Source organism: Leucoraja erinacea, chromosome 15, assembly GCF_028641065.1.
Source record: "Leucoraja erinacea ecotype New England chromosome 15, Leri_hhj_1, whole genome shotgun sequence".
NCBI classification, from domain to species: domain Eukaryota; kingdom Metazoa; phylum Chordata; class Chondrichthyes; order Rajiformes; family Rajidae; genus Leucoraja; species Leucoraja erinaceus.
In genome coordinates, this window is record NC_073391.1 from 29,898,591 (window position 1) to 29,915,242 (window position 16,652).

Consider the following 16,652-nt stretch of genomic DNA (forward strand, 5'->3'; position numbering starts at 1 on the left):
TTCCCTTCTGGTCCATGAGAGGTTTCTGTCTTCCCTGAGCTCGCATTTAGCTGCTTTGCTTGCTTTGAATGCAGTCATCAGCAAAGAGGTAGTCCGATAATGTCATTTCTCTAAGTTTGCTTTTGGCTTAGAGTCTCTTTGAGCACTCAGTCCTGTATCCAAGGGTGATATAATCTTCTTCATCAGGCAGCCAACATCATACTTAACATAGAATTCTCTAATAGTAAACCTCTAAAGTAACATAAAACAGGCTTTTGCTTTTCACCAACCTACTGTGTCACACGTACCGACAATCTATTCCTCATGATGTTTTACCAAACAAGGACTTAATACACAATTTGAATTTAGTCTTTGGCCTTGATACCACCATGCATATGGTTTGTGGCTAAGTTTTATCTGATGATTATGTGATTAGATAGTGATGTAACCAAGTAAAATGATCTTCTCGATGTTAATCCAGATCGTGTTGAGTTAAGACTGAAGGAACAGACTGGTCTAGATTTTGCTATTAAAAGTTGGCAGTTCCACTTGGAATTGGGCAGGAATTCAGGATTTGCAAGCGGCGAAATCCACGCTTTCATTCGGATAATTGCATGGGATTTGGGAAAACTGGAAATTTGTACACTTCTGCAACTGCAAGTACAACTCCATTTTGCAATTGGACTCCTCGCGGATTTGTGCACCAGACCACAGACTTCCGTGGATTTCCTGGCACATTTCCCAGGACGGTCACAGGGTTGATCGCTGATCAGCGCAGATTTGGTGGGTTGAAGGGCCTGTTTCCATGCTGTATTTCTAACGTCTAAATCCACTGAGCCTGTATAAAACATGCCTAGCCATACATTTCAATTGGGAAAAACGGTTGTCAACAGAAGGATAAGTACTGGAATTCTCTGCCTCAGAGGGCAGTGGAGGCAGGTTCTCTGGATGCTTTCAAGAGAGAGCTAGATGGGGCTCTTAAAATTAGCGGAGCAGGGGATATGGGGAGAAGGCAGGAATGGTGTACTGATTGGGGATGATCAGCCCTGATCACATTGAATGGCGGTGCTGGCTCAAAGGGCCAAACGGCCTACTCCTGCACCTATTGTCTATTGTCTACTGGTTAATTGTCTGTTTTTATTTAATCATGCAGGTTTAAATGTAGAGGTGGTTATTTTCTTTGGAATGTCAATAATTGTTATCTATTTAATATCCAAGTTTTTAAAATAATTTGGGATTTTTAAATAATATTCTTAATTTTTCAATGTATTTGAATATTTCTTAATGCACATTGGCTTGACGGCAGTACAGTGGAGCAGCTGGTAGAGTTGCTGCCTCACAGCGCCTGACTATGGGTGCTGTCTGTGTGTGGGATGTGCAAGTGGGATAACATTGAACTAGTGTACAGGTCAGCGCGGACTCAATGGGCCGAAAGGCCCGTTTCCACACCATCTTTATACTAATCTAAATTCTGTGGGTACTCCAGTTAGGATTGCATGTGTAAACATTTGTTTGACCCAAGATTTGGTTCACGATAACACGTAAACAGGTCATTTGAATTCTATTTGAGCACTATTTTCTAACTTCACTACTTACACACATACTATAATTTAAGGATCTTTTGCAAGAATTTGTAATGGATTATCATATAGTTGTTAAAGAATAAAGTTTATACATAGATCAAAAGAATGACACAGCGATAAAGTTGCCACCTTACAACGCCGGAGAGCCAGATTCGTTCCTGATCACGGGTGTTGTCCAGTTTTGTAGGGTAATTAGCTTCTGTAAATTGTCCCTAGTGTGTCGGATACGGGTGATTGTTGGTTGGCACAGACTCGGTGGGCCGAAGGGCTTGTTTCCACGCTGTATCTCTAAACTAAACTCAAATAATACGGGTTGTAGTTAGCCAACCTGTGTCTTAATCAACCCGAGATTGCAGCGACGGTATGGTAAATTGTCAAGTGGCTACCTTGAATAAGGGAATGTTGCCCAGAGTATAGTTACAACTTAGTCATTGTCTCTTTTTGCAAGCTTCAGTTTTCTTTCAATAACTGAGAAGGATTCAGTGAATAATAATTGCTCTATAAAGAGCCCTTTGTTTGAATACTGTACAACATAATTAGTTTCTAACTGACTGTCCTGATGCAGTGAATAGTTACTTAATTAAAAATGCAATAGAAGTAATTCACAGTCATTCTAAGAGCGCAGTAAAAGGTGAACAGCAATGAGGGCGGATTGAATATCAGGGTGCATGCAAATTTAATAAGAAAACTCCAATTTAGAACGCTATTTTCAGCTAATTAAAACATACATCTTTACCAAAGAAAGATTCACAACAGGCTTGGCATTTAAAATAAATACTTAGTTAATTGGAGTACATTTACATAATTGTTTTGGCTGAATTAATCAAATGTGCCTTTGATGCTGATATTTTGATTTCAGTTTAAGTCGCATGCTGATGTAAATTCTTTGACAGGATTCCAAGAAATTTTAAAGAAATGTATTGTGATCAAGAAACCGATACATAACAAAAGGGCCCCAACATAAGAAAATTTCAAGATTCAGAGTTTTAATAACTCATTTCCTTAGAAATATGGGAACAACTTAGGAGTGTAGAAATTTCACAATTACTTTGGCATCCATCTCTTGAAGCTTTATATTTAACAAGATTAGCCAGCCATTGACATTGGAGATTTATTTACAGAAAATAGGAAGGCTTATGACAAATTTCCTGAGCGATACAGGAAAACTCAATACATCAACCATGCACAGGAGTAACCTTTCCAGCTTTCATTTCTGATTGTATGTAATGTTGCAGGAATGAAATTGTATCACATATTTGTATATTTATTAAGGTTGATTTACAATGTGTATTCAAAGGAAAAACAAACAGGTTAATTTCAATCTATAATTTGAATGAAGTCTTCCCAGCGGGTTTTTTCTTAATAATTGAGTGATTTTTGTTTTTCTATCCAGTTTGGTAATATTCCTTACAATTTCATTTTTAATAGTATCGAAAACAAATTAGTATCTTAATTCCGACTTATCTTGGAGGAAAAAAATGATTTAAAATAAAAATTAAACTCATCGTTGCTGCTTTAAAATATGTTTAGGGGATATTTAGATCGGCTAAAGTAAATGCAAAAGAAGAAAAGAGTCGGCGAGGACTCCAGCAATCTGGGTGCAACTGGAAAGAGAACTAACGTTTGCCAAATAATTGTTTGCAGCACAAAATAAATGCTCAGTCGATTGGCAAACTTTTGCATCAGTGTTTTACATAGAATGTAAGCAATGCCAAGTGTGCCTCTAACATAACAGTTGGGTTTCTGTTTCACACATAAACATCAACGGCTATCAACGTTTTCGCATTGAGTGTTGTGGGTACATGAAACGAGCTGCTAGAGGAGGTAGTGGAGGCAGTTACAATAACAGATATGTGGAGAGGATGTTTCCACCAGTGGGAGTGTCCAGGTCCAGAGGCCATAGCCTCAGAATAAAAGAACTTACCTTTAAAAAAGGAGATGAGGAGGAATTTCTTTAGTCACAGAGTGGTGAATCTGTGAAATTCATTGTCACAGATGGTTGTGGAGGCCACGTCAGTGGATATTTTTATGGGGGAGATTGACAGATTCTTGAATAGTAAGGGTGTCGGGGTTTATGGGGCGATGGCAGGATAATAGTTTGAGAAGGAAGGATAGATTAGGCATAATTGAATGGCAGAGTAGACTTAATGGGACGAATGGCCTAATTCTGCTCCTCGAACCCATGAACAACATTTTAGACATTTGGACAGGTACATGGATAGGAAATGTTTTTAGTGGGATATGGGCCAAATGCAGGAAGGTAGGACTAGCACAGATGGGACTTCTTGGTAGGCTCTCAAGTACTGGCAACATTGTTATAAATCTTTTCTGCACTCTGCGATTTGATAATTATTCTGCCAAGTATGCTGTTACTTTTCATGTCTAACAAGTTTGTCCACTGGTGAATGTGCAGAATGAGTACAACCTTTATCAGAATATAGACTCGGACACAGTGTAAGACTAAGCCAGATATTGAATCATAAAATATACTGCCTACCACTGTACACACTTGTTTATACATAGTATAAGCTTGATATTAAAGTGATATTCTTTCTTTGAATATCTTCAGCATTTTGCCATCTCTGATTTTGAGACACTCACCATTCTCTTATGAACCATAAGACTTTAATTTACATGAACAGCTATTCATCCGGAATGAGAAAACAATGATCTAGTACGGGGAAGAATCAGGTAGAACAGAATTAGTAGGACCAAGAAGAAAGTGAAACCTTTAGTGAAACCTTTGAGTTTGATGAAGGTGTTAAGAGTTGGTGATTGGAAGAATAACTGCCAAAGGAGCAAACAAGTGGGAGAGAGGGCAATAAAGCCCTTAATGAGTACATACAAATGACAAAAGTCACACAGCGGGATGGAGAGATGTCAATGGTTATAGTAAAGACTTTGATGCCTCTGGGGATAGGAATTTATGGAGGAAGTATAAACAAACTCAATAATGGGAGTATTTTAGGAGTGTTGAGCAATCTGAAAGATGTGTAATTTGTGGGGTTGGCAATGAACTAAGGAACATAAAAAGTAGCATCAGAAGTAGGGTATTCTCACATTGCTTGCACTGCCACGAGGAAAGATCATGAGAAACGTCCTGAAGTGTAGCGGGAAGTCTGGGCAGATTGATGGACTAGGCTACATCCATAACTCTCTGCAAGATCACCCCTCATCCTCCTGTGCTCCAAGGAGTAGAGACCCAACCTAGTCAACTGTCTGAAGAAGGGTCTCGACACCCATTCCTTCCGTACGGCCTAATTCTGCTCCTAAAACGTATGGACCTTTGTACCCCGGAGGCACCTCTTGGAGTCGTGGAAAGCAAGACCCTGGTTCTTCCTACCGTTCCTTCTCCAGCGTCTGCCACCATCGCCAACTCCCTCCACCTCCTCTCAGGTTCCCAGTCTTTGGGGTGAGCAGGGGCTGGGCTCAGCGGCATCCCTCTTACTGCTGCGCGGCGGGCAAGATTAAGCTTGCTTTCGAGTTATGGCTCAGCGGGACCTAGCAGTGCCGCTTCGCAACTTCACCATTGCTCACATTCCCACTGAGAGATTAATGGAGACAACCAACCTCGTAACTAAAACGATTGGTGTTTACAGCAGAGGCAGAGGTGAATAATGGCACAAAAATGGAAAAAAGCTTTACCGATAATGGAGTGAATGAGATGAAAAAATGCACTGGGTCATCATTCATGATTGGTATAGTTTATGTGCCAAATTGTCATCATCAGTCCTGGAGTTGGAAGTCGATACAAACACACAGCCAGACATGTCCTTATTTTTGCTAGTAATGAAAGTAGGTTGAATCACTTGGCTTCTGCCTTTGCAGCTTAATGAACTCTGCGTGTGAGGGTGACAGATTACAATTTATTAACAAAAGAAGAATGATTAAATATTTCTCAATTATTCATGAAGGTAATTTTAGGCAGTGTAATTTTAAAGGCTTGGCATTGAAGATGTATTGCTTAATTACTGCGAGCCCCCATTTGCTTGCAGGTGCAGAGTTATCAGTCCCTAAAGGAATATATACTGTGTCAACATCAGAGTTTGCCTGACTAAGGGTTCTTGAAGGACAGGGATAAATCCACCGCCACTTTTGTTAGATAAAGAAACCTAAATAACCATTGAATTTACCCTGACAGTGGCAAAATCTAAATTTTAATCCGTTTAAAATACCAAGTCCAAGTGCAGTGGTGAAAAGGGCAGAATAAGAATGAAAATAGCACTTTTTTTGTAACTACATTATATATAATATGGATTCTCAGGAGTCACAGCCACATGCAGCAATTTAATCAAATTGAGAGCAATTCAGTGTGGTAAAATTACCTCGGTTTACAATTAAAAGATTAGATTAAAACGATAATACCATGGATGTTAGCTCATTATATCTAGTGGGAAAGGAAGATAACTACCCTGCACATCCCAACGGGATCTGTGGCTGGCAGGAAACCTGAACAATCCTTTTGAAGAATCATTACACTGTATATATTTGTCTGCAAGCAGAAAATTACCTTGCCTTGTTTGACGTTCAGGGTTGTTGTTACATGGCTAATTCACGAGCTCATCACACTTGCTTGACAGATTCAGATTCAGATTCACATTAATTGTCACATGCACCAATTAAGGTACAGTGATATTTGAGTTATCATGCAGCCATACAATTAAAAGAACACATACAATAAAAAGAACGATAGAACTTAACATAAACATCCACCACAGTGATCATTGTGATGGAAGGCAATAAAGTTCAGTCAGCTTTAGTTAAAATTGACCAGAGATTCCAAAATTAAATCACCAAATTCTTTGTGTAGGCTATAAATTGCAGATATTTATTTGCATTCTGTTAATATTAAAGATGGCCTCACCAAGCTTTCTTGAAGGGCAGAGGTAAATCCCCAAGCATTAGTGTTGAGCAAGGTAGCCTATAAGGCTAATATGGTGGCACAACTGGTAGAGTTGCTGCTTCACAGCACTGGAGACCCCAGTTTGATTCTGACCTTGGGTACTTTCTGGCTACACGTTCTCCTTGTGACCGCATAGGTTTCCTCCAAGTGCTCCAGTTTCCTTCCACGTTCCAAAGACGTGCGGGTTTGTAGGTTAATTGGTCTCTGTAATTTCCCCCAGTGAGTAGGAAGTAGATGTGAAAGTGGGATTACATAGAAATAGTGGAAATAGAAGATCGATAGCAGGTATGGACTTGGTGGGTCGAAAGGCCCGTTTCCATGCTCTATCGTTCAATCAAACACCATTGAATTAAGCCTGACGGCGCTTTTAAGTTGTTTAAGAAGGAACTGCAGATGCTGGAAAATCGAAGGTACACAAAAAAAACCCGGCGCTTTTAAGTTACTGTGTCTAAGAAGAGCGTTGTCACTTAATTTAGCATTGTCGGATTACAAATCCCTCTGTAGCATTCTTCCTTCTGATCCTTATGTTTTAAAAAAACTAGGCTGAGATCATGAGCCCACAACACTCCAATTGAAAAATGTCCTTATCTGCAATCAATCGATTGATTTCAGTATTTCAAATTGCTTTGTGGCTGGGTCAAATAGGGAGATATTTCTTCCCCACTGCACACTGGGATAGCCTCCACCAAGACTGCAGCCCATCGAGAAAATTGGGCAAATCACTAAGTGCTAGAGGAACTCGGCAAGCCAGGCAGCATCTGTGGAGGGAAATGGGTAGATGGCATTTTGGGCTGGAAACCCTTCTTCAGACTGATATTTGAGGATGGCCATTAAATGTGGGCCTTGGAGTGACTTATCCAATGGTGGAATTGGAGAATTGCCATAACTTTGCTTTTTAAGATTTAGGCCGGGAGAGGAGAGATTGACAGGTCATTGGCGATCCAGCTGGAGGCGATGGTTGCAACAGGCCTTGATGGACCAACTGGACTGTGAAAATGGCGCCAAAACCTGACAACTCTTGCATGTGGACTCAGTGGGCTGTTTCTAAGCATTCAGTACTTAATCGGGGATTGTCCTTATGTATGGCAATAAACTTACTGATCTTAGTTTAGTTAAGAGATACAGCGCGGAACAAGCCCATCGAGTCCACGTCGGCCAACGATCCCCGTATACTAGCATTAGTCCACACACTCGGGACAATTTGCAATCTTTACTGAAGCCAATTAACCCAGAAACCTGTACATCTTTAGAGTGTGGGAAGAAACCCATGTGGGAGGAGCACCCGGGGGAAAACCGATGTGGTCACGTGGATAATTGATAATTGAAAAATATAAAAGTGGATAAGTCTCCAAGTCCTGACAGGATATTCCCTAGGACATTGAGGGAAGTTAGTGTAGAAATAGCCGGGGCTATGACAGAAATATTTCAAATGTCATTAGAAACGGGAATAGTCCCCGAGGATTGGCGTACTGCGCATGTTGTTCCATTGTTTAAAAAGGGTTCTAAGAGTAAACCTAGCAATTATAGGCCTGTTAGTTTGACTTCAGTGGTGGGCAAATTAATGGAAAAGATACTTAGAGATAATATATATAAGCATCTAGATAAACAGGGTCTGATTAGGAACAGTCAACATGGATTTGTGCCTGGAAGGTCATGTTTGACTAATCTTCTTGAATTTTTTGAAGAGGTTACTAGGGAAATTGACGAGGGTAAAGCAGTGGATGTTGTCTATATGGACTTTAGTAAGGCCTTTGACAAGGTTCCTCATGGAAGGTTGGTTAAGAAGGTTCAACTGTTGGGTATAAATGCAGGAATAGCAAGATGGATTCAACAGTGGCTGAATGGGAGAAGCCAGAGGGTAATGGTGGATGGCTGTTTATCGGGTTGGAGGCAGGTGACTAGTGGGGTGCCTCAGGGATCTGTGTTGGGTCCTTTGTTGTTTGTCATGTACATCAATGATCTGGATGAAGGTGTGGTAAATTGGATTAGTAAGTATGCAGATGATACCAAGATAGGGGGTGTTGTGGATAATGAAGAGGATTTCCAAAGTCTACAGAGTGATTTAGGCCATTTGGAAAAATGGGCTGAAAGATGGCAGATGGAGTTTAATGCTGATAAATGTGAGGTGCTACACCTTGGCAGGACAAATCAAAATAGGATGTACATGGTAAATGGTAGGGAATTGAAGAATACAGTTGAACAGAGGGATCTGGGTATAACCGTGCATAGTTCCTTGAAGGTGGAATCTCATATAGATAGGGTGGTAAAGAAAGCTTTTGGTATGCTAGCCTTTATAAATCAGAGCATTGAGTATAGAAGCTGGGATGTAATGTTAAAATTGTACAAGGCATTGGTGAGACCAAATCTGGAGTATGGTGTACAATTTTGGTCGCCCAATTATAGGAAGGATGTCAACAAAATAGAGAGAGTACAGAGGAGATTTACTAGAATGTTGCCTGGGTTTCAACAACTAAGTTACAGAGATAGGTTGAATAAGTTAGGTCTTTATTCTCTGGAGCACAGAAGGTTAAGGGGGGACCTGATAGAGGTCTTTAAAATGATGAGAGGGATATACAGAGTTGATGTGGACAAGCTTTTCCCTTTGAGAATAGGGAAGATTCAAACAAGAGGACATGACATCAGAATTAAGGGACAGAAGTTTAGGGGTAATATGAGGGGGAACTTCTTTACGCAGAGAGTGGTGGCGGTGTGGAATGAGCTCCCAGTGGAAGTGGTGGAGGCAGGTTCATTGGTATCATTTAAAAATAAATTGGATAGGCATATGGATGAGAAGGGAATGGAGGGTTATGGTATGAGTGCAGGCAGGTGGGACTAAGGGGGAAAAAAAAAAATTGTTCGGCATGGACTTGTAGGGCCGAGATGGCCTGTTTCCGTGCTGTAATTGTTATATGGTTATATGGTTATAATGTGCAAACTCCGTACAGACGGCACCCGTGGTCAGGATCCATTGTCAGCACCCGTAGACAGGATCAAACCCGGGTCTCTGGCACTGTAAGCCAGCAACTCTACTGTGCTGCACATGCCACCGTGTATGTAAAACAATGAATTTCACTGTACCTTGGTACACTTGATATTAAAAGAAGCATTGAATCATTGAGATAGAACTGTCCTCGGAAGAGTTGAAACCTACAGATGCCTTCCATATCCATCATGCCTGTTTTATGCCCTCAGAATAGCTTCATAACTTTTACCTCTCAATAAGATCATAAGACACAGGAGAAAAATTAGGCCATTCGACCCATCATAATGAGTCAGGGGAGACTACAGGCGCATTCGGATGGATGATACAGAGTCACAGTGAGATATCTTAATCAGCTGTGATTCTTTTTGATGCATTAGGGTTGATTTATACCCAAAACCTTGCCCGTTTTTTTTGGTTTGGGAGCCATTTGAATAATGCAAGATCCTGGGATCAGAGTATTATAAAGCACAGAAATAGGCCCTTCAGCCCAAGATGCCCCGTCTAAGCTAGCCCCATTGGCACACATTTGGCCGGTATCTCTCAACATCTTTCCTCTCCATGCTGAGCTGCTTTGCAATTATCTTTTTATTGGCCTGAGTCTGAAGACGATCCCGATCCAAAAGTCACCTGTCCATTCTCTCCACGTGCTGCCTGACCCACTGAGTTACTCCAGCACTTTGTGTTTTGCTCACGACTCCTGCATCTGCTGTTCATTGTGTCTCAATCTTTTTATTGGTGCTCTCTCATAATCATAGGTTTTTGTAACTTGGATCTTATAAAACTTGCATGTACAAATAACTGGCAAAAGCACACACTCTGCCTTCATTTTGATAAAGTTATCTTGGGTAAATATGTAGCAAAGAACTGCAGATGTTAGTTTATACCGAAGATAGACACAAAATGTTGGAGTAACCCAGCAGGTCAGGCAGCACTTCTCGAGAAAAGGAATAGGCGGCAATTTGTCTCGGAACTGGAAAAATCACATTCCTTGTCTCCAGAGATGCTGCCTGATTTTCTGTGTTACTTCAGCATTTTGTATTTAGTCTTGGGTAAATGGTACTTGATGAAGGTTTGATAATTCCATCACAATTGCCTTTGACAGAAGTCCCCAGTTAAGGGACAGCATTGCACGGAACCTCCAAATCAGAAATAATCATGGAAATTGGCATCTTTAGCCAGCAGTTTTGTTGTGCAAAATAGTCTGGTCCATCTGTCACAGTGCTCGTTAATGCAATTTTGCATCCCTTGTTTTAATGAGCCACAAAACAAATAAAATTGATGGAAATTAGATTTCTTTCAACTTTTAAGAATTGCATTGATAGCTGAGCCACACTGGTTTATGGAGAACAAAACCTGGCATGAATATTCTTTGGGCCAAGTTCCAAGTCAGACTGTAGGGTTGATTGAAGTCTTCTCTTCTTGCGTATGACGTGCACAGCCTAAAGTTGGAGGACAACTTGTTCTATTTGATCTTATTTGATTTGCACACCAGGTTGATTGCATTTATCGAAACAGGGTGGGCCACGTGAAGGTTGCAATCTCCCACCCCAATGATTGAAGTGAGGTACATGAAGTGATGTTCATGGAGTATTATGCATAATTCCATCTTTTGCTCTGCTTTCAAAGATGCTATTTGAAATTAATTCACATACCAAAAGTAAAGGGATCACTTCACATTCTGCACATTATTGATATTGGTTTATTATTCTCATGCGTACATAGTGAATCAGTGGAAGAAATTGTATTGAATAGTAATCGTGATGTTTTGTTACTTTGGTACAGGCTGGTTACGAACTGATTTCAGTTGATGAAGAAAGCCTCCAAAACGTCACACACCGAGAAGCAGTGGATATAATTCGTCGATCGTACAGTAACAAATCACTGGAGCCAATGGTGTTTGTGGTTAAGGTACCCAAGAACAGCTGAAGATTAAATCTGTCGAGATGTGATAGTCTTCGCGTGTATAGTTACTGATTATTACACAACGTGAAAATGAATTATCGGCATCCGTCCACAGAGTGTCAATTCATTCTGAATTCTGAAATCTCTGAACGACTTCAGAACCCAGGCACTTTAATTCGAAAGGACCACATTGATTTCAAAGAAATTTGCTAAATGTTCCATACAGTGGATGGACACCAAGTACTATATGTGAATGGATCATTACTGTGTAAATACATATTGTGCAGACCGGTGTAATATAAAATGTCTAGAGCGGTCTCCTACACATTGGCACGTGGTCTTTAAATCACTTTATGAAAAACATTGCAATTTTTGTATCACGGTTGAGGATGAATTTTGGACTATTAGTGTTAAGATTGTTAGAGTTCATAAGTTATTGAAGCAGAATTAGGCAATTCGGCCCATCGCGTCTACTCCGCCATTCAATCATGGCTGATCTATCTTTCCCTCTCAACCCCATTCTCCTGCCTTATGCCCAGAACCCCTGACACCATTCCTAATCAAGAATCTGTCAATCTTAAAAATATCCATTCACTTGTCCTCCACAGCCGTTTGTGGCAATGAATTCCACAGATTCACCACCTTCTGACTAAAGAAATTCCTCCCCATCTATCTAAAGGTGCATCCTATTATTCTGAGGCTCTGGTTCTGGACTCTAGTGGAAACACCCTCTCCACATCCACACTATCCAGGCCTTTCACTATTCGGCAAGTTTCAGTGAGGTACAGGCCCAATGCCGTCAAACGCTCATGTTAAAAACCTTTTAAACACTCAGTCCTGAGTTTGATTAGGGAATTGGCACTTTTATATTGAGACAATGCTATCAACGTCAGATTAATGGTATTCCCACCATCAGTAACATTTTGCTTTATTAAAGTGGATAGCCATCACATTGATAATGGCATTAGAAGTGTTTCTGAGTCCCTTTTATGTCCACTTTTCAATGCTAACATTTTATGAGGAACAGCACCACGACAGCAGGAGATTTTTCCCTGAGCATTGGTTCCTATTAAATCATATTAAATAGAAGTAGCTCCTGATACACCAAAATACTTTTTTTTTGCAGCCTTATTACCAAATTCCATGTCCATTCTGTATGCTGCTTCTATTTATTTAGATTATTTTTCAATTCCAAATCATCTGGATCTTGTTTACAGCCTGATTGTTAACCAAAGACATTTGTATTTGCAATGTTGTACATGATAGCTAACAACACTTAATTCTCTGTGATGATCAAACAGTGCCTTAACTATATATGTGAACTTCTTTTCCATAGAAAACAGAAGAGCAAATATATTATCTAACTGCACCCTTGACATTTTGTGAAATAAATCTTGACATTAAAACATAATGGGCTTGATGTGTCAATACCTTGCAATCCTCCTCAATTGTGTTAAATGTGTTGAGGTTAAAAAGAATTGCACAAAATACCTATTAATCAGATTTACTGGATTGACATCTGGCTGTAATTAGTGCAATACTTATTTTATTCCCTTTGGGGATTAGTTTGAAGACCCTTCTCTGACCAATTTATTCCATTCAGTTGAGATTAATTTGCTTTCATTAACAACTAACATTAGCCTTTGGCCATCAACATATTTGGTTCAGCTTTTATGGTCTTCATTTAACACCCACTCCTACCCTCCCCATCTACGTAACCCTTTGAAAGGGAAAGGATTGGGATAGTGGGCATGACCCAGGATGCATGTGTGTTATGTATTGTGTGTGTATTACAATGAAGTATATGCTCCAGGGCACATCAAGCAACATGTCTAAATGCAAATAGAACACGAAGAATGAATTTGAATCCAGATGCCTTATCGGCAGTAGTACAGTGGGGAATCTTGATTTGTTGATGACATCTGCAGTAAACACCAAACATTCTTCATGCACTCTCCTTAATAATACTGTCAGAAATCTGTAACTTTCATAAAGACAAATAACAGCCCATGGACAGCATCGGAAGCAGCTGCACCTGGTGCTATAAATTCTACTGGTCAGTAACATGGATGGAATTGCACCAATTCCACTAGAACATATAATTGTACTGCACAATAGATAAGTGCCACATTCACAAAGCATTCAAAACAAGATTCATATTAGAATGCAATCAATCAACTTATAGCTGTTGTTTGAAGGCATCAGTGTTATATCAGAACCACTTCTCTGTATTGAAATTCTTTTCAATTAATGTACTAGTTTTTTTTTTAATTCCCTTGATTCCTACAGCTACCCGCCCTTATTCTTCTTCCAACGTAAGTAATTCATCACCTACAGCTTGAGGGGACAGACAGGTATTTTGGATCTGAAACAAAAATGTTACTGTTCCAGTGATCCAGCGAGCAGAGGTGTAAAAGGTGATTGATGATCCCAGGAATGATTGGGTTAACATATGATGAGCATTTTAACGGCACTGGGCTTGTACTCGCTGGAGTTTAGAAGGATAAGGGGGGAGCCACATTGAAACTTACCGAATAGTGAAAGGCCTGGATAGAGTGGATGTGGAGAGGATGTTTCCACTTGTGGAAGAGTCTAAGACAGAAGCCATTACCTCAAAATAAAAGGACATACCTTTAGGAGATGACAAGGAAGAATTTCTTTGGTCAGAGGGTGGATAATCTATGGAATTCATTGCCACAGAAGGCTGTGGAATCCAAGATGGATATTTTAAAGGGGGAGATTGACAGATTCATGGCAGAAGGCAGGAGAATTGAGTTGAGAGAGAAAGACAGATCAGCCATGATTAAATGGCGGAGTAGACTTGATGGGCCGAAGGGCCTAATTCTACTCCTAGAACTTATGAAATGAAAATTTTCTGCTCTGACCTTCACTACTCCAACCCTGTGTCTGTATACAGAATGACATCTTTCAAGTAAACCCCCCCTCCTCCCCTCTACCCTGGCGTGCACTCATTATCCCACCATCACTCACCCCCTCCTCTCACTAGTCACCCTACTCTTTGCCCCTCCTTCATATACACATCTCCCTCCCCCAAGTACCCCATCCCCATTTAATCTCAACACCCCCCCCCCCCACACACACACACACATTCTCCTCTCCCCCACCCCGTCCCCTTTCCACTATACCCTTCCCTCTGGCTTTATATTTCACTTGTGTTGTCTCCTTATCTCTCACCCTTTTATCTCCTTTTCACCTCCAGCCTTTGTCACTTAGTCTGCCCAACAAACTACCTCACATGTCTCCATCTTTCACTTGTGTAGACTTGAACTAAAGATGCTGGTTTACGCCGAAGATAGTCACAAAATACTGGAGTCATTCATCAGGGCAGGCAGCATCTTTGAACAGGAATAGGTGAAGTTTTGGGTCGAAACCCTTCTTCAGACTCATGTCCATCTATCACTTGCCAGGCTTTGTTGCACCCCTATCTCAGTTTTCCAGCTTTCTCCCGCTTCGCTGATCCCGATCTGAAACATCGTTGTCCATTTCTGCCACAGATACTGTGTGACGCATTGAATACCTCCAGCTCTTTGTGTTTTGTGCAGAATGACATTGAAAAAACATCAGAACAGGTATGATTGGTCATAAGGAGAAGACAATATGCTTATTTCTATAAACACAAGGAACTGCAGATGCTGAAATTTTGAGCAAAAAACCTCACATTTATCCACTTTATACTGCATCTGCCATGCATCTGCCCACTCACCCAACCTATCCAAGTCACCCTGCAGCCTCATAGCATCCTCCTCACACTGCCACCCATAGCTCACTCTGCCAGCCAGCTTTGTGTCATCCGCAAACTTGGAGATGTAACATTTAATTCCCTCATCTAAATCGTTGGTATATATTGTAAATATTTCCAGAGTTACTTCATAGATGTTACCTGACCCATTGAGTTACTCCAGAGATGCTGCCTGATCCATTGAATTACTCCAGAGATGCTGCCTGACCTATTGAGTTACTCCAGCACTGTCTTTTTTGTTTTTGGTAAACCGGCATCTGCAGTTCCGTGTATCAGGGCCGTCTTTCTATATTGAGCTGTGTGTTGTGGACCAGAGTTAGCTGCCAGTTTCCCAGAGTTACAGCAGCAAACTGATAGCTTCACTGCCATTACTACCACATATTTTGAGACATTGACTCGGAGGTGAGAGTTCTTGTTTCTAACTCCCTGTGAATTGAAGATACAAAAATCATAAATATATTGAAGTGCCTTCTGGACCCCAACCTAACAGTCTCCTATTGCACCCCACTGTTTTATTAGGGGCGGCTCGGTGGCGCAGCTGTAGAGTTGCTACCTAAAGGGCCTGTCCCATTTGAGCGTAATTTGCGCGTTATTTACGCAACATCATTTACGTGTCACAACAGGCACATCATAACACGCGCATGCCGTGCATTACGCGCACTTGCCATGCATAACACGCGCATGGCGCATGATGGCGTAGGCAGTGACGCGCGGTAGCGCGCAGCGCCCCAGGATTTGGGGATTCTCAAAATCCTCACACGCCACCTGCATGACGTGCAAATGACGCCCAAGTGAGACAGGCCCTTTACAGCGCCAGAGAACTGGGTTTGATCTTGACTATGGATGCCGTCTGCACCGAGTTTGTACCTGTGAGTGCGTGGGTTTTCTTCGGGTGCTCCAGTTTCTTCGGGTGCTCCAGTTTCCTCCCACACTCCAAAGGCATGCAGATTTGTAGGTAAATCAGCTTTGGTAACATTGTAAATTATCCTGAGTGTAGGATAGTGTTAGTGTATGTGGTGATCGCTGTTTGGTGCGGACATGGTGGGCTGACGGGCCTGTCTCCACACTGCATCTTTAAACTCTACAGTATTTGGAGAATACATCATTGTGTGTGCACTTCCCCGCAGAATTCAATGGCTGGAATCCCGAGAGAAGTTCAAATAAATTTTTCTTTTGGAAATACCAAACAATTGGAAGCCTATTTTGTAGATCGTTAAAATATAAAGGCTGCTGTTTATTCAAGAGCATTCATTTGGCATATCATGAGGTCAGGATGATATATTGAACCATAAAAGCCAAACCTGACTGCGTTTGCAGACAGCACGGTGAATTACATTGTAACTGCATTATTCAGTACTGTCCTGACACATGCTGTGGGAGATTGCTGTTTTGTTTTCGGTAATTTTCTCTCTCGCTAGTGGCAGGTGTTATGAATAAATTGACAGTAATGACAATTGGATAGTAAACTCTTCCGATGAAACCATCTGTGTTAAATTGCGTGATGTGTTACTGAAAATGGCATCCTTTGATATTATGCAGATG

The 16,652-nt window shown here is 40.9% G+C and overlaps 1 protein-coding gene across 1 annotated transcript in view; it reads left to right on the forward strand.

Moving 5' to 3' along the window:
* The window catches only part of pdzd7a (PDZ domain containing 7a), a 61,623-nt gene extending 47,579 nt beyond the window's left edge, over positions 1–14,044 (forward strand). Inside the window, exon 16 of the mRNA XM_055646987.1 lies at positions 11,231–14,044. Coding sequence (XP_055502962.1) covers positions 11,231–11,374 — 144 coding nt within the window. The 3' untranslated portion in view covers positions 11,375–14,044. The remainder of the gene's footprint in view (positions 1–11,230) is intronic.
* Positions 14,045–16,652: the final 2,608 nt, after the last annotated feature.